Source organism: Puma concolor, chromosome A3, assembly GCF_028749965.1.
Source record: "Puma concolor isolate L17-30 chromosome A3, mPumCon1.1.hap2, whole genome shotgun sequence".
Lineage (NCBI taxonomy): Eukaryota > Metazoa > Chordata > Mammalia > Carnivora > Felidae > Puma > Puma concolor.
Window position 1 is genome coordinate 114719994 of NC_141669.1, and position 27479 is coordinate 114747472.

General features: G+C 47.3%; 1 protein-coding gene across 2 annotated transcripts; it reads left to right on the top strand.

Annotated features, from left to right (window-relative positions):
* Window positions 1-60: 60 nt before the first annotated feature.
* POFUT1 (protein O-fucosyltransferase 1) lies at window positions 61-27102 on the top strand. 2 transcript variants are annotated; one of them, XR_015249435.1, is made up of 8 exons: window positions 61-291; window positions 1942-2063; window positions 6377-6559; window positions 7939-8051; window positions 18444-18636; window positions 20454-20696; window positions 21669-21896; window positions 23506-23645. XR_015249435.1 is itself a non-coding variant. In XM_025931917.2 (7 exons), the coding sequence occupies exons 1-7, from the start codon at window positions 159-161 to the stop codon at window positions 23692-23694; spliced, it is 1176 nt and encodes a 391-aa protein (XP_025787702.1). In that variant the 5' UTR covers window positions 62-158; the 3' UTR covers window positions 23695-27102. The 2 variants fall into 2 exon arrangements, 1 of the variants encoding a protein (XP_025787702.1); XM_025931917.2 differs by lacking the exon at window positions 21669-21896 and having other exon boundaries at window positions 62-291; window positions 23506-27102.
* Window positions 27103-27479: the final 377 nt, after the last annotated feature.

Consider the following 27479-nt stretch of genomic DNA (forward strand, 5'->3'; position numbering starts at 1 on the left):
GTGCCGCGGGCTCTCTATGGTCCCGCCCGCCCGCCGGCTAGAGAGGCCGGGGCGGCGCGCGGGCGGCGCGCGATGACCGCCGGGAGCGGGGCGGACGCTCGCGCCCCTCCTTCTCTCCCCGCCTGTGGGCTACCCCGCGCTCGGGCTCCGGAGCCGTCATGGGCGCCGCCGCGTGGGCACCGTCGCCCCTGCTGCTGCGTGTGTCTCTCCTGATTCTGATTCTGCCGCTCCCGGGGCTGCCCGCGGGCTCCTGGGACCCGGCCGGTTACCTGCTCTACTGCCCATGCATGGGTAAGGCCTCCCGAGCCCTCTGCTCAAATAGGGAAACTGAGGCCCAGAGAAGCGAAGGCCCTCTTCTGAGGCACTCAGAGATACCTTGACATGTCCAGGACAGAAACCCAGCGCAGGGCATGGCCTGCTCCTCGCCTCCCTGCCCCAGTTGCAGTGGCCCTGAGGGACCTCTGTGTCCAGCCTTCCAATGTGGCAGATGAGGAAACTGAAGCCGGAAGAGGTGATGTGTCTTGTGCAAGGTCTAAGCCATCCCAGAGTTCAGTAAATGGAGTTTGCTGGGGCAGAACTTGATATGACTGACTCAACGTTGGCTCTGGACGATTTTTTCACCAACCAATAGTATTTATAGGACCCTTACTCTGTGTCCAGCCCTGTTTTCTGCTCTGCGGATACAGCAGTGATAAGCTAGAAAACGCCGTGCCCCTGTAGAACCTTCATTTTAGCGGGGGAAAGACAGACAATAAAAGATACACATAAAAAATAAGTAACTATGTGGAGTATCATAGAAGAGGATGAACACCGTGGGAAAATAAAATAGAGAAGAGCAAGGGGGAATCTAAAAGCTGGCTGAGGGGTGCAATTTAAATGGGGTGGTGGATCATCGTAGAAGTCATTTCTTTTTCAGACCCTGCAGATCTTGATGATTTGGCTCTCTGCGCATCATTACCACCACTCCCTTCTCCCCAGGTCCTCCAGCTGCAGCCACTCTTTATTCCCTCTCTGTTTTTCACACATAATCAGGTCCTGAAGCCTGTGCTATTCCCTCTGCCTGGAACACCTTCCCCTTCACTTCTGCCAGATCAACTCCTTCCCATTCTTAGGTCGCATCTTAAATGTCACCAGAAAGGGCTTCGCTGACCTCGATGCAAATAATCTCCACTTTATTGTCTATCAATCACCAAACTTTTCCTGTCTTGAAATCATCAGAATGTGTCACTGTATACTTGTTTACATGTTTAATGTCTCTGTAGCTGGACCGTGATTGCCTCGAAGGCAGAGACCTTATCCTTCTTGCTCAATCCCGTATTCCAGTACCAAGCAGAGAGCCTGGCACATTGTGGCGTCTCTCTATTTGTGGAATGAATGAATGGATGTCATGCTAGGGACATGGAAAAGAATCAGATAGGGTCCTCACCCCAGGCCCCCAAGGTATTTACAGGCTGAAGACACAGCCAGTACAAAGGCCAGGAAGTGAGAAAGGACATTTGAGGAAAAGTGAAGAACCGGAAATAACTCCAGTCTGAGGTGGGAGACAGAGGAGGGGATTCAGGATAGCAGAGGATTGGTGAAAGGATCCCAGTGAATGAGGCACTGGAGTTGCCCCTTTCACGCACAAGTGAGTGGAGATAGAGGTGGAAAGGCAATCCTGGATGAGAGAACCCCAGGAGCAAAGGCATGGGGTGAGGATGGAAAGTGTAGAGCATGTTTGGGAACACCAAGGCACCTGGAAGGTCTGAGGCAGAGGGGTAGGACCTAAGGGCCTTGATTGTCAGACCCAGGAGTCCACACCTGGATCCTATGCTGCCAGCTCCCCTGGCTCTCCTTGGTGTCCCGGTCCTCCTCACCCCTGGCTCTGCGTCCTTTCTGGACCCTGCATGCCCCATGCCCTCCATGCCCCAGGCCTCACCTCAACCACCATATACCATCCAGGGCGCTTCGGGAACCAGGCCGATCACTTCTTGGGCTCCCTGGCTTTTGCAAAGCTGTTGAACCGCACCTTGGCTGTACCCCCTTGGATTGAGTACCAGCATCACAAGCCTCCCTTCACCAATGTGAGTACCTCCCACTGACCTTAGCCCTTGTCCATCTTACCCCAATCCTGCTTACCTCCTCCTGACCCCAAGTCCTTCTCTGGGCTTTACCTCCCACTCCTCTGAGCCTGCCCTGCTCCCCACCCAGAACTGTCTTCCCTGGCTACCTGGCTAACACTTATCCAGTGCCTTCGGTCTGCCAGGCACTGTCCTGAGCACTGCAGGAGGACTAGCTCTTTTCTCCCTCGTTACATGCCTATGAGGAAACAGGTTCCCAGAGGTTAGGTAACTTGCCCAAAGTCACACGGCTTATAAGTAGTGTAGAGCTGGAACTCAAGCTCATGTCCGTCTGACTCCAGAGCCTGTGATAGGAACTTAAAGCTCCATTTCCACCACTGATTGGTCCCACCCTCTGGGCATCCCATTGGTCAAAGGGTGATGGATGCTAGTGTCAGTCTGAAGGAGAAACTGAGGCACAGGTTAGTTAATAATGTGTCCAAGGCCATAAACCCAGGCGGTCTGGCTCCAGAGCTGCCTCACCCCATCACAGTGATACTCAACACCCTCTAATTCCTTGCTTTTTATTTGTGTCTTCCACTGATCCTGTGTCTGTCTTTGTTCACACTATGTCCCCCAGAGGCCTGGCAGTAGGAATTAATCTGATGAACTGACTTTAAAAGTTTTTAATAAACTTTAAAAAACGATATTTAGTATGTACAAAACACTGTATTTCATTCTTACAGCTTTTTCTCTGCGTAGGTTTTATTTATTTTTATTTTTTTCTTCTGCATGCCTATATTTAGAGAGGTTTTTATCAGAAGTTAAAAGCCAGAGTACCTGAGATCATAGTTTGGCTTTGCCACTTACTGGCTATGTAGACTGGACAGAGTACTTACTTGATCTCTTTGTGCTCAGTTTCCTCATCCTTAAAAGAGGCTGATAGTAATTGTGGCCACCTCCCATAATGAGTGAGTGATTGTAGCATGCCTTGAACATTGTATGCCTCTCTCTTAGAATCAACTAAGTTCATAGGGGTGCCTGGGTGTCTCAGTCAGTTAAGCGTCCAGCTTCGGCTCAGGTCATGATCTCGCGGTTTGTGAGTTCGAGCCCCGCGTCGGGCTCTGTGCTGACAGCTCAAAACCTGGAGCCTGCTTCAGATTCTGTGTCTCCCTCTCTCTCTGCCCCTCCCCCGCTTGTGCTCTGTCTCTCAAAAATGAATAAATGTAAAAAAAAATTAAAAAAGAATCAACTAAGTTCATCAATGCAAAGTGTTTAGGACATAGGAAGTCCTCAGTAACTGGGAGCCACTGATGTGCTGATTTTTTGCACTCAGTGTTATAGTTTAGACATTGTCTGTTCATCTCACTCTGGCTTGTTTTCTTTCTCTGGCTTTGTCTTCTCAGCCAAAAATCTTTCCGAGTCTCTACTTCTTGCTTTTTTTGGGTTACTCAACCCGTCCAATTACTCTCCTCTTCCCCACTGGGGCTGTTCTCACAGAGGTCACCAGGGACCTCAGAATTGCCAAATCTAGGTGTCATTTCTCAGTCTTTCCCTCAGGTATTCTCCTGGTGACACCTGGTCCTGTGAGCCTTTCTCCTTCCTGAACGTCCCTACTCTCCTGTCTTCTAAGACACAGCCTATTCCTGGGGCGCCTGGGTGGCGCAGTCGGTTAAGCGTCCGACTTCAGCCAGGTCATGATCTCACGATCTCACGGTCCGTGAGTTCGAGCCCCGCGTCAGGCTCTGGGCTGATGGCTCGGAGCCTGGAGCCTGTTTCCGATTCTGTGTCTCCCTCTCTCTCTGACCCTCCCCCGTTCATGCTCTGTCTCTCTCTGTCCCAAAAATAAATAAACGTTGAAAAAAAAAATTTAAAAAAAGACACAGCCTATTCCTGCTTTAGCCCTGACCTCTCAGCATTTTCCTCTTTGTGTTGTATTGGAGGCTTTTCTCTCTCCACTCACTGTTTAAATATTAGTGTGTCTCCTCCTCCTGTTTGGGTATTAGCTCTGTGACCTCAGTTGAGTTATCTGGATTCTGTCTGCCTGGGTTTCTTCATAAGTACATTGGAGATAGTTATATTCCTACCTCTTAGAATTAGATGAGCAAGTCCATGAAATGTGATGAGCATACTAAGTCAGCACTCAATAAATATTAGTTGCTGTTATTACCATCATTTGCTTTGTTGTAAATTTCTGTTAAATCTTGTGGCTTTCACTGTTTTCCACGTACCTCCCAATTTACCTGAGGCCCAGATCCTCCTCTGATCACAAGCCTGTGTTTCTAATTCCTAAGCCCTTGAGTCTATTTGGATGTCCCACAGATACCTCAAATTCACAAAGCCAGAACTGAACTTGGCATCTTTCCCTCACAAACCTGTGTCACCTCCTATATTCCCAGCCTTAGTTTATGTTACCTCCATTCACCTGGATACCATGCCAGGAATCTAGAAGTCATCCTGAATACCTCCTTTTACCCGCTACTTCATCTTCCTTTACCTCTCCTAACCTGTCCATGCCTTCCATCTTCACCTGGACTTATGCTCAAAAATATATGTTGAATGAGTACTTGAACAAATAAAGGGATCGCTGCAGTACCCTCCTGATTCCTCTTCCTCCTCTAATCTTACCATCTATATGTTCTCTTCTCTGCCACTAGAGTGATCTAAGAGGCAAATCTCCTATTATTTCTGTTTAAAATCCTTCAGCAAGACCTAGTTGCTAATGGTTAAGTGCCCCAAAGTCTGTTGGAATGCCAATGGCTTGTGAAGGAAGGGTGCAGTGGTTAAATCAGCTTGGGAAATTATATTCTCAATACCCCAGCCTCCCAAACTGGAGATTCAAACTACGTATTACCATACTGCAAAGTCCTGTAGTAAAGAAATCAGCTCAACACAGTGTTTCCCAGGTCTGTGTAACTCTGGAGCCTTTTGACTGCAGAACTCTTTATTCTCCTGAACTAGTGGAACATGCTTGGGAACCCTGAGCTATAGGATAAAGTCTACATTTTTATTCCATGGTGTTCTAAAAAGCTTTTTTAAATCCAGAAAAATACAGAGATTAATACAGTCACCATCCATGTACTTACCACTAGAAGTGATCGTTGTTAACATTTTCTTCTTTGCTTCATCTTTCTTTTTTTTTTTTTAATACAAGAAATAAAATATTATTACAGATGAAGTTGTTAAAAGATAAAGCCTCACGTGGCTCCGGAGGCTAGTCCCGCTCCCCTCCCAGTCCCAGAGGCAACCACTGTCATGGATATAGTGTCTTCAGTGTGACTCCTTCCAAGGTCTTTCTTGTACTTCTGCTGCGGCACTGAGCATCCTTACACCCATCTCCTGGTGCAAAGTGGGAGAGCTTCTCTAGGGAAAATACATAGAGGTGCAAGGAGCATTTTAAATTCTAGTAGATGCTGCAAAATTGCATTCTAAAGTGGTTGTTCCAAAACGTATACTTTGACTACCAGCCAGGTACAGCAGTCCCTGTTTCCCCACATCCTTTCCAAAAACTAAAGTTAAGTTTTTAGGTCCTGGGTGGCTCAGTCAGTTGAGCGTCTGACTATTGATTTCGGTTCAGGTTTCACGGTTCAGAATATTGAGCCCCATGTTGGGCTCTGAGCTGATAATATGGAGCCTGCTTGGAATTCTCTCTCTCTCAAATAAATAAACGTGAAAAAAAATTTTTAATAAAGCTTTTTAAAAATGTTTATTTATTTATTTTTGAGAGAGAGAGAGCACAAGCTGGGGAGGGGCAGAGAGAGAGGGAGACACAGAATCCAAAGCAGGCTCTAGGCTCTGAGCAAATTACTGTATTTGCCCAGAGCCCCACACGGGGCTCAAACTCACAAACCGTGAGACCTGAGCTGAAGTCAGATGGTTAACCAACTTAGCCACTCAGGAGCCCCTAAAGTTAAGCTTTTAAATCTTTGCTGGTCTAATGAGTGAGAAGTGGTCTTGTAATTGCAATTTGTTTTTTTCTAATTACTAGTGAGTTTGTATATCTTTTGAGTGTATTGGCTATTTGAGTTTTCTTTGCTGTGTAAGTTTTTCACTCCTCTCCTTTGCTCACATTTTCTTTTACAGCCTATGTCTTTTTTCATCTAGATCAGCAAGCATTTTTGAACACAAGGGGTGTTACTATTTCTTTGTTAGTTTGCAGATAAATTCTCCCAGCCTGTTTCCGTTCTAAGTTTGGTGTCCTTTCCTAAAAGTTTTTCATTGGCTCACAGTCTGAGTTATCTGGGTCTTGGATGCATGCTTTTATTAAATGTCTTTAATAGAGCCACTAGGATACTGAAGAGGGACCTCTGCCTCTCCTTTTCCATCTTTTCCTGTAGCTCCATGTGTCTTACCAGAAGTACTTCAAGCTGGAGCCCCTCCAGGCCTACCATCGGGTCATCAGCCTGGAGGACTTTATGGAGAAGCTGGCACCCACTCATTGGCCCCCTGAGAGGCGAGTGGCATACTGCTTTGAGGTGGCAGCCCAGCGAAGCCCTGATAAGAAGACGTGCCCCATGAAGGTGGGTCTGGGGGACCCTTTATGCCTGTTCCACGTCCTTTAGGCCCCTGAGACGCTGTGATGGCAATATGTGGGGGATGGCACTAGAAGGGCTTAGAGTAGAAAGATGGAGATTTAAGTCCCATTTGTGATATTTGTCAGCAGTGTCACTTTGGGCAGAGTACCTTGATTCCCTTGAGACTTTATTTTACCAGCAAAATAAAGACACCAATCCCTGCTCTGTCTCACTCATAAATGTCATGAGGGTCAGGTGTAAGAGTGCTTGTAAACTGTGAAGTGCCACATCAGTAATAATAACTAATACCCATATGGCACTTACTACGTGCCAGGTACCATGCTTAGAGCTTTACACATGTTAACCCAGTTACTCCTCAAACTGCTCCACTAGGGAAGTACGATTAATATCCCCATTTTATAGATGGGACATGAGCGTAACACAAAGAGGTTTGGTATTTTCCCCAGGGTTACATTAGCAAACAAGTGGTGGAGCTGGGATTCAGCCCCAGGTGATTTGGCTCCATTGTCCACCCTCTTAACTTGTATACTTTCCTGCCTTTCAGTGGGTAAATAAGAAGCTGTCATATTTTATCAGGAGAAATTTATAATTTTCTGGCACTTTGGGAATAAGACAATCCCCAGTATGTCTGTAGGTGCTTATGCTAAAGTCTGGGGAGGGTGGTTGGTGGAGCCACAAAACTTGAGAAAGGAAGACTTGGCTTACAGCCCCAGCACTGGCCTCACCTTGGGCAAGTGTTTTACCCTGTCTGGACCCTGGTTTCCATCTTGAAAATACAGGCATTGAGGGGCACCCAGGTGGCTCAGTCAGTTGAGCTTGATTTCAGCTCAGGACATGATCTCACACATGGTTCATGAGAGTGAGCCCCATATCTGGCTGTGCTCTGACAGCCTGGAGGCCACTTGGGATTCTCTCTCCCTTTCTTTCTGCGCCACCTTCTCTCTTCCTCTCTCTTAAAATAAATTTAAAAAGCATTTAAAAGAAAAGAAGAAGGGCGTTGTATTAGCTGGTCTTAAAAGTCTCTGGAAGCTCTAGTCCAAGATCCAAGGCCCAAATCCAAGGTTCACTCCCTCCCCACTTACCCCACCAATGCTGCTGCAGCTTCAGTGGGATATGGCATGTAAAGGAGGAAAGACTCCTTTAGACACTGGTGAACATTTCCTGCTGAAAACCAGGTTGGAGGCCCAGCTGCTCTCCTCAGGTCTCCAGCCCAGGCTTTACAAAGTGGCATTCCTATTGGGCCATCCCATGAGGTGTTTCAACCTGTGTCCAGTCCACCAGAGTTCCCCCACCCACAATTCCTTGGCCCCATCCCCAAAGGGCTTTCCCTCCTCAGTAAGCCTTTGATCACTCTCTTTCTGCAGGAAGGAAATCCCTTTGGTCCATTTTGGGATCAGTTTCATGTGAGTTTCAACAAGTCGGAGCTTTTTGCAGGCATTTCCTTCAGCGCCTCCTACAAAGACCAGTGGATCCAGAGGTACTTGGAGGGGGCAGTGTTGCTGGGTTTAAGGGAGGGGCCTGGGGCCCATGAGCATTCAGCACCTTCCTGACCCTCTTCCCCTCCACCACACCCTGATGTATGAGACCAAAGGTGCAGCCGTTCTATCTGTTGAACTTGGGATCCTGTGTGATCTGTTCCCATCTCAACGCCTGACACGGTGGGACGTTGACCTGCCACAAGGTTGAGCAAGAGTTTATCAGCCGATAAAGGATGTCATAAAAAGATTATTGTGCAGTCACATGGGTCCCGATTTCCTCCTCTAGGCATGAGAATCATTCCCCTCTTAACCTTCCTCCTCACAAGGTGAAAATTGGAAGCAGCGTCTAGAGAAAAGCAGCTTCAGGTGCAGACTGAGAGATGATGTCATCCAGATAATAATTGGATGTGCTTTATTAATTGTGCTACGGTAGGCCCTATTAAAAAAAAAAATAGGTTAGCAGGGCACAGGCACAGGCTGTGAAATATTTATAGAGCGTCTGTCATGTATGAGACATAGTGCTCAAAAGCCAGAGGTGATATATAAAAATGAAGAAGACCCAGCCTCAGCCCTCAGGGAGCGACAGGCTGGTTACAATGATGATAACTATCAGAGTGCGCTTGCCTTGATGCTAGAGCATGGCAGGAATGAACGTGGGCTTGAAAGTCAGACAGGTTGGGAGCTGTGAGGGACATATGAATTCACACAGGGTCACAGCACTTGGCATTCAGTAGACCAAGGACAGACTGATGTAGAGAAAGGAGTCACGCTCATGATAAGTCAGACCTGGGCTCTGATTCACCCCTGCCTCTTTCTCAGGCGACCCTGAGCAGCCTCTCCAGCTGTCTGGCCTGAATGGAAGGAGCACTATGGTATCTGCTTCCTAGAGCTTAGAGCGCATGGCACATAGTAGGGGGCCAACCAATGTTAGCTGTTACTGTTGTTATTCACATGCTTTATTTCATACAAGCCTTTGAGAAACTTCATGAGGTGGGTATTATGATCAATTTCCATTTGGCAGGTAAGGAAACAGCTCAGTGAGGTAACATAACTTGCCCAGGGTAACTGAGCTGGTGAGAGGGCAGCTGCAGTCCAAATGTAACTCTTCAATAGATGAGAAAGCTACTGTTTATTTAGTGCCTGTTGTGTACCGAACACTGTTCCAAGTTTTCCTTTTCACTACCTAAGTCTCCTAAGGTTACTTACTCGATACTTCCACAAGTCTGTATGACAGGCATTATTGTCTTCTGCGCTTTACACTTAAGGAGATTGAAGCAGAGAGGAGTGAAATGTGTCCAAGGTCACACAGCTTGAAGTGGCAAAGCTAGGATTTGAACCCAGGCAGTCTAATTCCAGAGCACCCATTCTTAATCACTATGGAGAAAACAGCTGTGCCTGGAACAGGTGGCAATTCCCATTTGGGACTTCCGAGCTAATTAAGGAGCTACTGAGGACACTTGGTCATGGCAGGTTCCACTCCTCCCTCATGGTTGGTCTAGGACATTCCCATTTGATCACCTACTTGGTTCTTCCTATTCAGTTCTGAGTGACCTGGAGCTATTGCCAAAAGGTAGATCTGCCCTCCAAGGGTGGAGATTTTTCTCCTATTGACAAAGTGCCAGGAAAAAAATATATGACACCAGCTCCAAAATAGTTCCAAAGCAAATTCCAGAAAACCAGAAATATCACACAAGCCTGGTTGGAAGAGAAGGTACAGTGCTGCATGGATGCATCAGTCAGGGAATGTTGCTAAAACACTTGCTCAGTGCCTCACCATCTTGTTTGAGTTCACTGAGTTGTAGGAATTGCATGATGGCTTGGGAAAGCTTGGGCTTTACAGCCAGATTTCCCTCCCCTCCCCTCCCTCCCCCTCCCCTCCCCTCCCCCTTATTTAAGAAGCACCTGCTGGGTGCCAAGTACTGGTCTGGACACTGGGGTTACTGGCAAGAATAAGACAGATAAGGTCCCTGCCCTGATGGAGCTGAGTCTAATGGGAGAGACAGTGAATAAGCCTTTACAGAAGATAATTCCAGAAGACAAAGTACTATGAAAGACACACACAGATGTTGTGTGTGAGACCTTGTCTCAGTCAGCTCAGGCTGCTATAACAAAATAGCACAGACTAGGGGTTTAAACAGCAGGTGTTTATTTCTCGTGGTTCTGGAGGCTGGGAAGTCTGAGACAGGATGCCAGTATTGGGTTCTTGCATTGGGTTCTGGTGATCTCCCTGGCTTACTGCCTTTCTGCTGTGTCCTCACATGTTAGAGTGAGAACAGGCTCACTTATAAGGCACTAATCTCATTATGGGGGCTCTACCCTTATGACCGCAACTAAACTTAATTGCTTCCCAAATGCCCTACCTCCTAATATTATCACCTTGAGGGTTGGTACCTCAACAATGGATTTGGGGGGACACAAGCATTCAGTCCATGAGAGACCTGAAGAAAAAGACCCATCCGTGGAAAAAGCTGGAGAGAAAGGTAGTTCTTCATGGTGGGGACATGGAGAGCAGAGGCTCTGAGGCAGGAACAAGCTTAGTATGATCAAGGGGCAGACAGAAGACCAGTGTGGCTGGTGTGGAGTGAGCGAGGAGGAGAATGGGAGACTGTGCCGTTGTCTTTTGCTGCATAATAAACCATTCCAAAACTTAGTGGCTCAACAGCAGTGTATTATTATTTCCCAGAGTTCTGTGGGTTGACTGGGCTCAGCAAGGCAGTTCTTGTGTTCTTTGATTTTCCATGTTCTTTATAGAATCCCAACTGTACAAAGTTTCAATTCATGTTAAACATCAAATTTCTTGGTGTAAGTATCCTTTAGAATATCCACCACAGATTTGGTGGGAGATTTTAAAAAAATTTTTTAATAAAGAAGAAAATTAAATTTACTCCTAATCCACCACCCTGTCAAAAAACACTCTTTGCATTTTGATGTATGTACTTCCATTCTCCAGTGCTTTTTTTAAATGTCTTTTTAATTTTTATTTTTGAGAGAGAGAGAGAGGGAGAGCACGTTGCATGAGCGGGGGAAGGGGCAGAGAGAGAGAGGGAGACAGAGAATCCCAAGCAGGCTCCGCGCTGTCAGCACAGAGCTCGAACTCCTGAACCAAAGATCATGACCTGAGCCAAAGTTGGATGCTTAACCGACTGAACCCCCCAGGCACCCCTCCAGATACTTTTATACAAATCTACTTACCTATACAGATTAACTTAAAACGAAATTACTGCATATAGTTTGTAATTGAGTATTGTTTATCATTTCTGAAGAGTAATTAATATCAGTATTCACTAGGTTAGTAAATATTGCTGGCAGGATTAGTTCTAAACATAAAAATGTGAGATTTCAAAAAATGGTTACCTTGGTGTATATATGTGTATTTGTGCCACTGGAGTGTGTCTGTTATTTATTCATTTACCATTGTAACCACTTTTTTAAGTGTACAATTCAGTAGCATAAGCACAGTGAATTGTGTGACCACCACCACCGTCCATCTCCAGAACTTTCTCATCACCCCAGACAGAACCTCTGTACCCATTAAACACTACTCCCCATCCTTCCACACCTCTGCCCATCCCTCTATTCAATTTTTCTGTCTTTGAGTTTGCCTGTTCTAGGTCTCGTATAAGTGGAATTATATGATATTTGTCTTTTCATGCCTGGCTTCTATCACTTGGTATAAGGTCTTCAAGTCTTGTCTGTGCTGTAGTATATATAAAAATTTTAGTCCTTTTAAGGCTAAATAGTTCATTGTATGTACAGACCACATTTTGTTTATCCATTCATCTATTGATGGACACTTGGGTTAGCTGGGCATGTCTTGCTTTTTGGTCAGCTTTCAGCTGGGGCTGGAGTCTGAAAGCTCAGCTGGACTGTGCGTCCACAAGGGCTTGCTCATGGCTAGCAAGCCGGTAATGCTGGCTGTCACCTGGGAGCTCGACTGGGGTAGTTGATCGGTGTGAGTACACTTGACCTCTCCATGTGACTTGGACTTGTGACAGCATATCAGCCAGGTTGCTGAGGATGCATCCAAGGGAATGAGTGTTCCAAGAGGTGGGCAGTAGAAGCTGCTGGCCCCCAAAGCCTGGGCCTGGTGACCGGGACAGTGTCACTTCTGCTCCATGCTGTTGGGAGGAGACATAGAGCCCACCCAGTGAAAGGCGATTTGAAGAATTGATCTGCCACACACAAGGAGATTGGAGAAGCGGGCAGGGGTCAGACTGTGCTGGGCTTTGTAGGCCCTGCTGATGCGGTCTGATAAGAAGCCTGAGTGCTTTGTAGGGGTGAGCTGGCGAGTATACATATTTTAAACATTTTTTAAAATAGCGGACACTTGCTTGCTGTAGAAAGTTGTTCTCTGGGCCCGCGGGTATGAGTGTAGGGAGAACGGCATTGGAAAAGGTCAGGCTCTTCCCTGGCTTACTGTATGAGTAGGCAGATTGCTTCCCTTCCCTGGCTAGTGTTCTAACTGTAAAATGAAGGAGGGGAGCAAGATCAGTGGCTTCCATACTGTTCCTCAGAATTCTTAAGAAGTGCCTGTAGTCCCACGAGGCTGGCAGTGCAAAGCCTGCTTGGATGGGCTCTGGTCCCCTCCCCCACTGCCTTTAACCAGTAATTCTCTTGTGTAACAACTGACAGTTTGGATGGCCACAGATCTAAGTGTATCAGGCATAATTTAAGCTACATGTTACAGAAAACCCCAAATAACAGCAGATTAACAAGATAGAAATGTATTCTCTTTTTTAATGTTGTATTTATTTTTTACTTTTTTAATGTTTATTTTTGAGAGAGAGAGAGAGAGGGAGAGGGCAAGCAGGGGAGGGCAAAGAGAGGGCAGGGGAACAGAGGATCCAAAGCAAGCTCTGTGCTGACAGCAGAGAGCCTAAGGTGGGACTCACACTTATGAAGCATGAGATCATGACCTGAGCCGAAGTCGGAAGCTGAACCAACTGAGCCACCCAGGCACCCCAGAAATGTATTGTTTTCTTAAGTAAGAGAAGCACTAGGGTATGCAACCCACGGCTGGAAGGCAGCTCCCGTCTCTCTGCCCAGCCGTCCCAGTACTGACTTTTATCCTCAGTGTCCCCTCACAGGGCTGTTGAAGCTCCAGCCATTACATCCTTGCCCCAGGCAGCTGGAAGGAAAAAAGGGCAGAAGGGGGCCACAGCCTCACCTTTTTAAGGAACCTTTCTAGAAGTCCCAGACAACCCTTCTTGAATCTCATTGGCTAGTCTTAGACACATGGCCTATACCTAGCTGCAAGAAGGACAGAAATCTTATTTGGGGCTCCCATATGTCCAGCTAAAAATCGGGTTCTAGGAGAAGGGATAAGAGGTATTTCTTCCCCACTAGGTGATTGCTGAGAATCCTTCTAGCTCTGCTGCTTCTGAACTGAATCCCCTGGTGGAGGTTTAATTCAACAGACATTTATTGCACGTCTGCTGTTGGAAGACTGTGGACCATCATGCTGAACCATTCTCGTGGCATGAAGGTAACCAGTATTTGGAGCTCTTAGGAAATCCTATCACCGTCACCACCATCGTCGGTATATTGCGTGAAACCCACTGCAACTTTTTAGAAATTCGACTTTATGTTTTAGAGATTTGGCCACATTGATTGTGTTAGCTTCTCTTGAAATTTTCCATTTTGCACGAATAAACACAACAGCTGTGGTGGGCACGCCCCTTTCTTCACACCCAATGCAAACACCTCCCAGTTCTCCAAGACCAGTCGCCACTCCCAAGCCACAGCTCCTACAGGAGGGCTCCCTGTCCCACTTCTCCTCTGCTGCCTTCTGCACACTGATGTGCTCGACAGCCGTCTTCCCTGCTCTCACGTCAGCCCTTATTCTTCCAGGCTGCAGCCTTCCTGAGAGGCCCTAAAGAGGTGACATGTAATTGGCAGGTCGGAGACTCGAAGGATGAGGAGCCAGCCAGGCAAAGAGCGGGAGAGAAAGATAGTCCTTCAAGATAGGAACATTAAGAGCAAGGCACTGCCTCGTTCATGTCCCTGCATCCTCTGTACCCAGCATGGTGTTCATCCACTGTCCCACAGATGTAATCTGGGCGCATAAGTGGATGCTGTGCATACAGAAACCCCGGCTTGGGGGAATCTCAGTAGAGTAGGGTGAGGGGTGGCGGGGGGGAGAAGAACCCCAGACGTTTACTGCACCCAGCAACAAGAGCATATGCCTTGTTCAACTGGACAGTGACCAGGCTAAGGGCCTGATCTAGGGCACTCAGGCATATGGAGCTAGTCAATCTTTCTTTCCAAACAAGATCCCTAATGCTCCCTTGCTTTCCAAACAACACTTTCCTCTCTCATTGGGAGTAAATAAACACATCATTCTCGGCCTCTTGGTGCTTTGACTGCTCAGAGCTGATGTCCCAGTGGTGCAACCATGTGCCAGTCCAGTTCTAAGGAGAGGGGAGGGACATTCCAAATCTAGAAATCACGAAGGGTCAACTGCAGGTTCTCTCCAAGAGGGCAGAGTGAGCACAGATCCTGATTTATCCTAGTGTTCTAGCCTCCCTGGGAGATCACAAACTCTGGCTTTCCTTTTAAAATCTTTTGAGGTGACATCTAAAAGGAGTTTGGCTGAGGGCCTGGCAGTAGTAGGTGTTCAGCTCATACTCACTTCTTTTTCCTCTGACCCCTGACAGCCTGGCCTGGTCTTTCTGGTAAGACCCTTGAATTCTTCCCATCCACTCATTCATTCATTCTAAAGGTATTGATTGTACCCCCTGTGTTAGGGGTTGGTGATCAGAAACAAGACCCAGACCTGGCCTTTGAGGGGCTCGTTGATGGCACTGGGGGGCTGAGAGAGAGGTGCATAGTTAACACAGGTTCTGGGGACACCTTGGTGGCTCATTCGGTTAAGCATCTGGCTCTTGGTTTTGACTCAGGTCATGATCTCACAGTTTGTGAGTCAAACCCCGCGTCAGGCTCCATGCTGACAACTCCTCATGTGCTTGGGATTCTCTCTCTCCCTCTCTTTTTGCCCCTCCCCAGCTCGCTCGCTCTCTCTCTCTCTCTCTCTCTCTCTCAAAATAAATAAACTTAAAAAAAAAGGACAAGCCCTACATCAAGGCATCAGCGCAGAGCCCACTTCAGATCCTCTGACCCCCTCTCTTTCTGTCCCTCCCCCACTCACACACACTTGCTCTCTGTCTCTCTCTCTCTCTCTCTCTCTGTCTCTCTTTCCCTCAAAAATAAGTCCCTCAAAAATAAGCAGACTGCCCAGACTCAAATCCCAGCTTCACCAGTTCCTAGCTGTGTGACCATGGGCCTGTTACTTAACCTTTCTGTGCCTCGATTTCCTCATCTGTAAAAAGAATAACGATAGTGCTTACTTCACAGGGCTCTTGTGAGAATCAAATGAGTTCATACATGTAAAACAATTAGAACATTGCCTGTTGCATAATAAGGCTCGATAAATGATCCACATGCACATATGTATAAAATTATTATTATAACAAAGAGCCAGGATGTCAGCAAACACTTGATTGTTGCTTCCTTGGCATAGGCCCTGGACCAGAGTGTGTGGGGCTCACGGTGAGCATGACTGCCCAGGCTCCTACCCTCGTGGGCTGACGTGAGAGCAGGGAAGACGGCTGTCGACCACATCAGCGTGCAGAATGCAGCAGAACAGTGGGACAGGGAGCCCTCCTGTAGGAGCTGAGGCTTGGGAGTGGTGACTGGTCTTGGAGGGTTGGGAGGTGTTTGCAGAACGAGGTGTTTGGGTTGGGTGTGAAGAAAGGGGCGTGCCCACCACAGCTTTTGTGTTTATTCGTGCAAAATGGAAAATTTCAAGAGAAGCTAACACGATCAACGTGGCCAAATCTCTAAAACATAAAGTCGAATTTCTAAAAAGTTGTGGTGGGTTTCGCGCAATATGACAATAATGATGGCAATAGAATTTCCTAAGAGCTTTCTATATGACGAGTATTGTTCTAAATGCTTTGCTTATGTTAATCCATTTAATCTGCTCAAGAGCACTGTGACTTAGGAGCTATTATTAACCCTATTATACAGATAAGGGAACTGATGTACAGAATGGTTAAGTCACTTGCCTAAGTTAGTAGGTGGCATAGTCAACATTAGAACAAGGCTGTCTGGCTCGGCAGCCTGTGCCTTTACGATTACACTGTGTAAAAAGCACACAAAATAATACCTTTTTGTACAAATAGTAAAAGTGTAGTCATGCACAAAACCACAATATCTTCTGGGAAGAGGAAGTAAAGGAGGGAAAGAGATGACAGGATAGACCTTTTATTTTGGTCTTTCTTTTTTAAAAAAACCTGAAACAGAGCAAAGTAGTAACATCTGCTAATTTGGGTGGTGGGTTATGTGGGTTGTAAAATTATTCTCTGTATTTTCCTGTATGCTTTGAAATACCTAATTTTTCATTGAGATTTTTATGGAGGTAATTATAGAGTCACACATCGTAAGAAATAATACAAAGACAAGAAAACAACAACAAAAAGAAAGACCACAAAGAGGTCCCAGATCCCGTCCACCCAGTTTCCCCCAAAGCTGGCGTTTTGCAAAACTGTAGTGTAGTGTCACAGCCCACCCACTGTATCCGGATTTTCCTAGTTTTACTTGTACTCGCTTCTCTATGTTCATGTTTGTAGGTTTGTGCGTATGTTTAGGTCCATTCAATTTTACACAAATTTTACACATAGGTAGGTTTGTGTGTCTACCATCACAGAACACCTGAACGATTCTAACTTCCCAAGGATTCTCTGTGGTCAGTTTATAACTGCATCCATGTCCCTAAACACGCACGCACGCACGCCCACATGTGCACGCACACCCTAGCCCCTAGCAACCACTAATCTCTTCTCCACTTCTGTTCTCTATTTTGTCATTTCAAAAATGTTATGTAAATGCAGTCACACAGTATGTAAGATTGAGGGCTTGGCTTTTCTAACGCTGCCTAATTGCCTTGAGATCCATCCCAAATTGTTGCCTGTCTCAGTGGTTTGTTCCTTGATATCTCCGGGTCGTATCTCATGGTGGGATATCCCACAGCTTATTTAACCTTTCACTTGTTGGATGTTCGAGTTGTTTCCAGTTTGGGGCTAATAGGAGTAAAGCTGCTGTGAACATTCATGTACTGGTCCGTGTGTGAATATAGGTTTTTGTTTCTTCGGGATAAATGCCCAAGAGTACAATTGCTGGGGGATATGGTAATTCATGTCTGTCTGTCTGTCTATTTGTTTAATGTTTATTTATTTTTGAGACAGAAACAGAACATGAGTGGGGGAGGGGCAGAGACAGAGGGCGACCCAGAATGCGAAGCAGACTCCAGGCTCCGAGCTGTCAGCACAGAGCCTGACACGGGGCCCGAACCCACAAACCGTGAGATCATGACCTGAGCCGAAGTCAGACGCTCAACCAACTGAGCCACCCAGGCACCCCGCATGTCTGGTTTTATAAGAAACTGCCAGACTGTTTTCCAGAGTGGCTGTGCCTATTTCATAATTTTAAGAAAAGGTTTTTGGCTGACAGAGGAAAGGCAGTCCAGGTCGAGGCAAGAAACATACAGAGATCTGGAGCCGGAAATTGCATTCAGGCTTGTGGAACCAGCAGGATGTGTCGTGTTGCTAGGACAGACTCTGGGGTTAGGTGAAGAGGGAAAACAGGTTTGCTCCTCATTCAGTCAACAAACACTTACTGGGCTCTTCCATGTGCCAGACACTGTCCAGCACACGGAAGCACCGCCTTCAGAAGCCTGTGTCTAGCAGAGAAGACAAGGTGAAATAATTACAAGGTCCATAGTTGACAAGGGTGAAGGAGAACCTTCGGGAGGGTGTGACGAGGGCATCTGCAGACATCAGGTGCTTTCTGTGCAGGTAGGGACGTGTCTGTCTCGTTCTCCCCCTGGGCCCCAGCACATAGTAGGCAGTCAGCATATATGTGTGAAATGTTGAGCGGATGCTCTCACGCAGTGTACCCACTCCCTGTGAGCATGTCCTGTCCACGGCCCTCTGTAAGCAGCTGTGTGTCCCAGTCCCGCCGTGTGGGTAAAAGGGCAGAGGCGAGGCCCAGACACCCCACCCCGCAGTGAATTACCACACCACAGATTGGAAGCCAGCGTGACATACAAAAGGTTGGAATGCTCTACTGTAAATTTTTAATTGTTAAACAAGCAAAGAGGGTTGTAAATTCCGTGCGACGGGACAGTATTACATATTGTGCCTGTTGTCGCCGCCACGGTTTCTTATCAGCCCGTTGGGGTTTCACAGCCTCTCGTGCTTCTTGCATGTTAGAGGGGCCCCTCCGCAGGGTCTCTGGGGCATGGTGCGACACCATCCTCTTTCCTGTGGGGGTGGCGGCCAGCTCTCTGTGCATCCTCCATCTGACTTCCCCTCATTCCGTCTCATGTCTAGATTTTCTCCAAAGGAACATCCAGTGCTCGCCCTCCCAGGGGCGCCGGCCCAGTTCCCCGTCCTGGAGGAGCATAGGCCACTCCAAAAGTACATGGTATGGTCGGACGAGATGGTGAAGACGGGAGAGGCCCACATCCGCGCCCATCTCATCCGGCCCTACGTGGGCATTCACCTGCGCATTGGCTCTGACTGGGTAATTTCTCCCTTCCTCCCATGGCTGGCTTGACGTGTCCCTGACTAGGGCCCATGCCTGTGGGCGTTGAACACTGAGCCCACTGCACCAAGTCCCAGGCAGGGCAAAGAGGTCTCATTCAGCCAAGTCTGTGGTACTGTATTCCATGATCCTGCCATAGGCACATCAGAAATGTGGCTCCAGAGTGCTTACTTGCCAACCCTCATTTTGACAATTGCCATTTTTGTCCGTCCTTTGCAGATGGAAAAAGAAACATCAAGGTAGACTCCAAGTCAGGCAGTAAGCCAGAGAGAGACCCGCAGCTCAGGAGTCCTCTGGTCCAGCTCAGCGTTTAGCCAGTAGACTCTGTTGAAAAACAAGCTCTGGAGATTGGGTGGGGCCCCCAAGAAATGAAGATGTCATCCTCCAAATTCGGAGGCTGCTTAAATATGCAGAAACCTCATCAGATTATCTTCTGTGTGGAAATAACAGAGCAACGTAGACAGTCTCCTTAATTTACACCAGAAGATGTATGTGTGTATGTATATTAGAAATGCTCATTGTGGAAGACTTGAAAAATACTGACGAGTATAGAAATTAGATCAAAATTCACTCAGAGTCCATTGAGGAAGTACAGGTGACCCTTGAACAACTTGGGTTTGAACTGCGCAGGGGCACTGAAATGCTGATTTTGTACAGTGCAGTGCTGTACCTGTGTTTTCCTTACGACTTTCTTGGTAACTTTTTCTTGTTTCTAGCTTCCTTTGTTATAATACAGTACGCGGTACATATAACATACAAAATATGTGTTCATTGACTATTTATGTTATCAGTAAGGCCTTTGGCCCACAATAGCCCATTAGTAGTTATGTTTTGGGGAAGTCAAAAATTATATGCAGGTTTTTGACAAAAATTATAAGCATAGGGTCAGGGATAGTGTCCCTAACCCCTGTGTTGTTCAAGGGTCAACTGTAGTCACACGCGTATGCCCTTGACTCCCTTCCTGCTCTCCTTCCACAAAGAAAAGAAGCCAGGCTCGGAGTATCTTGGCCCAAAATATCTTGTGAATGGTTTCAGCCAAACCTTTAAGAAACAGTTTCTGTCCATATGTGCTTAGAACATAAAAAGATATAAGATGCCATTTTTTATAAAGCTAGCATAGCACTAAAGCAAACTCAGATAAGGTCAATTCAGAAGAGTAGATAGTGCCCATTGTCACAAACACAGATGCCCAAATTCTAAGTAGAATATTAGCAAGTAAACTCCAATAACATATTAAAGAGCATGTAACACAAGTAAACTTCATCCCAGGAATGTAATTCACCGTATTAGCACCCAAAGAGGAAAAATCACATAATCATTTCAATAGAGGCCAAGAAAGTATTTGATGAAAGTCGACACTCATTCATGATTTAAAAAAAAAGCAAGGAAAAGAAAAACTTCTTAACTAACCGGGAAAGAAGGGACCCACCTTAACTTGATAAAGGCTATCTCTCCGAAACCCACAGCAAACATGTACTTCATGGGAGCTATCAGAAGTGTTCCCACTGAAGTCAGAAATCAGATAAGGCTGCCCATTATCACCACCATGGCTCAGAATTCTATTGGAGTTCCCAGATAATATAGTAGAACTAAGAAAAAAATATTTTGTAAAAAGCCAGTACGCCACTACACGGCAGTAACCGCTGTTACTGTTTTGATGCGTTTCCCTCTTCCCTCGGTGCTTTTTTAAAAAACACAATGCAGCTTCTGCACAGCCTTTCTCCACTTAGTGGCTCCTGCCCCTGGGGTCCCGGGCCGTTTGCAGCCTTTAACCCTGTCCCCCTTCAACACTGCAGAAAAACGCCTGCGCCATGCTGAAGGACGGAACCGCAGGCTCCCACTTCATGGCCTCCCCGCAGTGTGTGGGCTACAGCCGCAGCACGGCGGCCCCTCTCACCGTGACCATGTGCCTCCCTGACCTGAAGGAGATCAGACGGGCCGTGAAGCTCTGGGTGGAAGCGCTGAACGCCCGGTCGGTCTACATTGCCACGGATTCTGAGAGTTATGTGCCCGAGATCCAAGAACTCTTCAAAGGGAAGGTGTGTGTGGGCCCGGTGGGGGTGCAGCGGGAAGGGAATCAAAGAAAGCTCCAGGGTGGCCCCACGGCTCCCTCTACGTGCTTTATGTCCTTCTGACACTTAGGCATTACCGCTCCGGTTCCTATCCTTCCTTCAAACCCTGGCCCAAACACCTTGGCCCATTCTCTCCAGTTTCCCCTGCATTCTTGTAGCTAATGTGTCCCTACTGGAGCTGTCACAGTATTTTATCACAGCTGCTCTCGCGGCACTGTCTAGTCTGTGTGAGACTAGAAACACGTCCCACTTCTTCCCAAACGTCGTGGCTTCTTGAAGGCAGGATCAGAGGCTGACTCACCATTCTGTTCCTCAGCTTGTAGAGGCCTTGCCGTCACCATTGTCTAGGTCAGTGCTTAACACAGTAGACACTTGGTGACTGTTGAATAAGGGCTTAAAGAGTGGGCCCTTGGGAGAAATCCAGTGTAACAGATTAAGAGCTGGACTCTGGAGCCAGAGAACTTGGGTGCTACTCATTGTGCAGTCTTGCACAAGTTACTTTAGTTCTCTGTACTTCTTTCGTTTTCTGTAAAATGGGACTGAGAGTAGTCCTGTTTCATAGGGTGATTGTGAAGATCAGATATGAAGAAAATAAAACCATTCCGGTGCAAAACAAGTGCTCAATAAAGTTAGCCATCACTGATAGTAGGAGTAGGTGGTTGATGAATAAAGGGAATGCTCTTTTGTACTTCGTAAATGCTTAAGGAAGTGGTGAATAGTAAATATTGAGTGTGTGACTAAAGAGTGGGATGTGCTTGGTGCTCTATCAGTGGAGGGTAGGTAAGAAATATCAATAAAGTGACTGAATTAATACCAAGCATTCAATAAGGTTTTGTGGAATGAATGAAAGCCCTAAACACCTGCACAGACCTTAAAAGGTTTGCTTTCTAACAGTGGGAACCCTTGGCTTTATGTGAGGGGCTCCCTTCTCTCTTTTAGCCCAGACACCAGCAGGAAGCCCTGACTTGAAAAGAAGGTGCCAAGTCAGCGCATCCTGGCCTGCCTCCCTCCCACCTGCTTTTTAGAAGACCATCAGAGCTGGGAGACCTTGGGGCTCCTCCAACTCAGCCCCTGCATGTTATAGCTGAGGAAACCAAAGTCCCAAGAAGGGATAGAATTTACCCAGGAGGTCTCAAAGCTAATGATAGTGGGTATGACACGGAGCGGGTAAGTTTCAGGGCGTGGGTGGAATTATTCGGGGGATTTTGGCCATGATTATACTAGTATTATTTCTCTGCTACCATCCAAATAGCAAGATGATGATTTTTGTTAGATCAGAAATCTCTGTGTGACAGCAAAGCACTTTCAGCCCCAGCTCTGCCCACACCCCCACTTCTGTACTAAGTTGAAGCATTTGGAGAGTCCCTGGGAGTTTTTTCGTGAGTTTTTAGAGTTGATATATTTGTTACACGTTAAGTCTCTTGCCATTTTCTATTTCCTGTTCATGTGCCACTGTTGTCGTCCTTGCCTACTTCTCAACCCCTCTGTCCATGGGGTCAGAGCCCACCCTTGCTCCTCCGTTAGGCTGGGCCACTGCTGAGCTGAGGATGCTGATAAATAAGATGTAGTCTTGCCCTCCAAGACTCCCAGTCTAGACTCAGGAAAAGAGACTTTGCACAGAACTCTAATATATGCTGCAAGAGAGGTCCGGGAGCTTGAGGAGAGGCAGGGGCTCATTCATTCCTGTGTCCAGTCAACAGATATTTATTGAGACAGGCCCCAGCCAGCAGTGACAAGAAGACCACCACAGCCTGGCCCCATCAAGTGCAGGAGGCTGATCTTAATCAGAGTGAAAACTACAAGCTGAGATGTGTGCTCCAAAGTAAAGGAATGTGGTTCTGTGAGAGTATAGAGCAGAGGACCCTGGCCTAGACCAGGGTCTGCAGAGGTGAGACTGGAGCTGCAGAGTGAGGGTCAGGTAAGAAGCAGACAAAAAGATGAATGCCTCAAGCAGAGGGAGAGTGCATGCAAAGGTCCTGAGGCAGGAAGGGCCTGGTGGATAGTGGCTAGAGCTCAAGGGATGATGGGGGAAGGTATGAGAGGTGGAGAGGTGGCTTGGACAGGGCCTTGTAGGCCACATTCAAGATTTTTCATCTTCATCTGAAGAGAAGTAGGGCACCATTTAAGGGTGTTCAACTTGCAGTGGAGGGAGGGACAGAGAAAAAGTTTTTCCAGCTGCTCTGTGGTTAGCACACAGAGGCAGTGAGGGGACCCATGAGGAAGTAAGAGATTGTGGTGGCTGGGCCCCTGGAGTGATGGTCCACCAAGGGAAGGGGTCACTTTTGGGGAGTATCTCGGGGACAGACTGAACAAGACTTTGGGGCTCAGAGGCATCCAGGCAGCAGAACAGGATGGGTGGAGCCCTATGTGATCAGATCACAGTTTGATGGGGAGAGCCACACCTGCTGGCCTAGGGCTTCATGAGAATGGTGGAACTCGAGCTGAGCCTTGAACTAGAATAGGAAAAAGACACTCCAGGCAGAGGGAACCACACCAGTGAAGGAACCACACTAGAGGGTGAATGATGCTGTATTTGGAGCTGAGGCTGGCAGTGGGGGAAGGGTGTGTGCCATGTGGGGGTGTGCTAAGACAGCATCTGGGCAACACTGCCGGCGGAATGCCCGACCCCATGTCTGAATCCTCTGTGCACCTCCTTTTGTGTCTGGCACTTCTGTGCAGGGGAAGAAAGCTGGGGGTATGGCGGCAGGCCTTGGCCAGACTGGCCACCTTTGCCTGCAGCCACCCTGGTGAAAACGTTCTGCCCTCCCTCCTGCAGGTGAAGGTGGTGAGCCTGAAGCCCGAAGTGGCCCAGATCGACCTGTACATCCTTGGCCAAGCCGACCACTTTATCGGCAACTGTGTCTCCTCCTTCACTGCCTTCGTGAAGCGGGAACGGGACCTCCAAGGGAGGCCGTCCTCTTTCTTTGGCATGGACAAGCCCCCTCAGCTGCGGGATGAGTTCTGATCCTGGCTGGAGCATGTCACCAGTCTAAGCTGGTCACACTTGCCAGGCCTGACAGCCAGCAGTGCTCCCAGGACCGATTCCCAAGGATGCAAGCTCTTCCCCCTCGCCAGAGACAGGAAAGCACCAGGGACTTCTGGAGGAGGAGGACTCCATCTCCCGGGGCACAGGGCTTTCAGGCTCCCCAGCCAGAGCGTCTCCAGTCCCTGTGTGCCTCTGCTGTTTCTCCTGGGGATTTCTCACACTGGCAAAGCAGTCTGACCTCCATCTTTTGGTCTGCCCTGCTCTGAGCAGCCTAGGGGGCTGAACTCTTCTCAGTGATTTTTTTATATAAAGAGAGACAGAGGTTCTTATAGTTTTGATATGAGGTCATGACTACACTAGAACTCTCCCTCATTTTTAAAAATCAGTGAATTTCATTACCGTAGGTATCTAAAGTGACCTTGAATGAGGATGAGGCCAGGGGTGGAGCGGTTGTATTGACCCCTTTTCCAGCTGACCCCCAAAGTAGCCCTTAGACTGGGCCAGAGCCAACCCCACTGCCTGGCCAGAGCCATCATCTACCCCTCTTCCGAGCCCATTTCCATGCTCATTGGGGCATGAGCACTTGTCTCATTATAAACACTATGCAAGTAGAAGTTAGGAATCATGATGCTGTGCACTGCTCTGCTGCAGACACGGAGTGCTGCCCCCACAGCACGTTCCAAGTAAGGAGCATCTGCCATCAAACGAGACCATCATGCTATTGCTCTCAGAGTCTCCTGGTGCTTGGTGACTTGCCACAAACCTGGCTCCATCGAGATCTTAGAGCGTATCACCAGGGACCAGCAGTGGATGGCCTGGTGGCATCCTTCTGAAGGCTGCCCTCTCCTCCTTCATCTGTGTCCTAAGGGGCCTGGTTGTAGAATTTTGCCATTAAGTTGCTATCCAAAACCTGTCCCCGCAGCCTCCTGCCTGTGGCTGGAGCTCTGAGGCCATATTCTCACAAGGGAGCGTTTGCTAAGCCTCTGACCAGGTAGGAGATACCCCTGACCCAGAAGCCATCAGATTCCCAATTTGCCCTTTCCTGTCCGATAAAATCTCTGCCAACCCCATGAGGCTTAAAGTATTACATTCTGCGGTTTTTTTGTTTTTGTTGTTATTGTTGTTTGTGGGGGTTTTTTGTTGTTTTTTGTTTTTTGGGGGTTTTTTTGACTTTCAGATGCTACAGTTGTGATAATCCATGACTCCTAAGATTCTGTGATGTTTTGGCCTTGTGGTTCTAAAATTCATGTCTAACACCTGCTGGTGTCTTCCCTGCCATGTGCCTTCCCTTGGCCTTCAATCCTGGGAAGGTGGAGGAGAGTCTAATGAGAGCCAAGCCCAGAGCTCCGTGCAGGGCTTCTCCCTTAAGTTACCTTTGGGAAGAAACATTGTCTTTGTCAAGGCCAGAGGTTGCAGAGCAATAAGGATTTCAAACACCAAAGGTGGCCTTTGCTGCTTGGAGCTGCTGCCCGACTTGAAGCAGAGAAACTAGAGAAAGGGCTTGGGAAATGTGAGATGTTCTAAATCCTGGGTGGACCCTGAGAGATGGCTTGTCTGTTCAGACTTGTTCACAAGCTTCACTCACGGGTGCAGGGGCCTGTGCACGCCTGCCTCTGTGGGGTCGCTGGGGAGGGGCGGCTCACTTCTGGTTTTGTGTGCTGAATTTGTTCGCTGTTCACAGCCTCACACTAGGCACACGCTTTAGAGTCTGGGGCTCTGATGGGCCATCCAGATCACTTTGATTAGCGTTGGCAGTGGTAACAACTCGTGTTTCTGGCGAGAAGATGCCAGCGTTGTAGTCAGATTCAGTTGTGTTCCACAGGCAGGCACTCTATTCCTCTTTGACCCAGTTGCCTCACCTATAAAAATGGTGATAAAAACCGACGGGGTTGTTGAAAGCCTCAAATCAGATAAAGCATGTATAAGAGGACGTTGTAAACTAGAAAGAACCAAAGGCGCATATATGGCTGCTGATTAATTTGATGGCCTGTTGTCGCACACCTACTCTGTGCCAACACTGTGCTTGTCAAGTGCTTTATGGGAATTTAGCCCCCACTCCAGCCCTGGGCGTAGGAACTGTTAATATCCTTCTCTTGCTGCACAGGGAAAAACTAACACTCGAAAAAATTCTCATAATTTTCTCAAGGCCACATAGCTGGTGGTGTTAAGCCAGGATCTGACCTCCCAAAGCAATTACTATTAGCCCCACACCCCCCCCCTTACTGCCACCAGTTCACAGGATGTACTTTATGCAGTGGGGGGGGGGGGGGAGCGGGGTTCAGATGGGAGAATGATCAGCCACTTTAGTTCCCACTGGGCTCCTGCTATGGGTCTGTTACTGCCAGGAGGTTTTAGGGAAGGAGAAATCACCCAAAAACAAAGCCCACATGAGGCTTGTAGTTATTTCGGTATTTATTCCCACATTCTTTCATTCGAGTCACCAACTATGTGCCAGGCTGTGTGTTAGGTACTAGAGACTCAGCAGAGAATCAGACATAAAGTCTGTTCTGAAGGGATTTGCATTGTAGTAAGTACACGACCCAATGAAGACATGTCCTGGGGGAGGTACTGACCAACTGCAATGAAGAAAAATAAAGGGTCTGGGGTGTTCGCAGTGCTGTTCTGGATGAGGAGTTCAGGTAAAGCCTCTCCCAAGAGCTGCCAGAAAGAAGGAAGGGGCCACTCATTCAGATATCTGGAGGCAGCACATTCCAGGCAAAGGAAACAGCAGGTGCAAAGGTCCTGAAGCTGGAATGACTGAGTGAAGAGTGGCAAGGAGCTTGCATGTTTGGAATGGCAGGACTGAGGCAGGGAACAGAGCAGTAGATCAGAGCAGGCAAGATCCTATATCCTGGAAGCCAGTGGTAAAGTCCAAACTTTTATTTGGAGAGATGGGGAGCTTTTGCAGGGTTCTGAACAGAGAAGGATCAAGATCTGCTTATAGTTTGAGGGACCCTTCTAGCTGCATGTGGAATAAAGGTGGGAGGGTGGAAGCATGGAGACCAATGCAGGGCTGGTGCTGGGATACAAGCCAGGTGGTGGGGCTCAGGCAAGGACCATTGCATTGAAGGTGATGGGAAGTGGGCAGATACTGGATATATGAATTATTTTTAAATTTCAAGCTTTTTTATTTTTTTAAGGTTTTATTTTTAAGTCATCTCTACCCCAATGCGGGGCTCAAACTTAGAGCCCTGAGATCAAGAGTCACACACTCTACTGACTGAGCCAGCCAGGTGCCCCATTAAATTTCAATCTTTTTTAAAGATAGGAGTCTTTGTATATTTTAATAATGCAATGTATACAATTTCATATGTTGTTTTTCACTTAATAGTATATCACATTGTCCATGTTGGTACACATCCTGAATAAACGTTTTTAATGACAAGATTCTATTGAGGGGCGTCCCATAGTTTAATGTCCTATTAGGAGAACTTAGTATGTTCCCAATTTTTCACTATTATTATTTGAATAATATTTTTATTTACTTTTTTTTCCTGTAATATGTTCATGAAGATAAATTCCCAGAAATGGATTTTATTTTTATTTTTTCATTTTTTTAAGTTTATTTATTTATTTTGAGACAGGGCGCGTGAGTGGGGGAAGGAGCAGAGAGAGAGAACCCCAAGCAGGCTCTGCACCATCAGCACACAGCCTGATGCGGGGCTCCAACTCACGAACCATGAGATCATAACCCAAGCCAAGGTCAAGAGTCAGATGCCTAACTGACTGAGCCACCCGGGTGCCCCGCAGAAATGAATTTTAGA

Coding starts and splice junctions, on each gene's coding strand:
- POFUT1 (XM_025931917.2), top strand. CDS start 159: ATGGGCGCCGCCGCGTGGGCACCGTCGCCCCTGCTGCTGCGTGTGTCT. Junction 6,560..7,938: donor AGAAGACGTGCCCCATGAAG/GTGGGTCTGGGG, acceptor CTCTTTCTGCAG/GAAGGAAATCCCTTTGGTCC. Junction 8,052..18,443: donor AAAGACCAGTGGATCCAGAG/GTACTTGGAGGG, acceptor TCTCATGTCTAG/ATTTTCTCCAAAGGAACATC.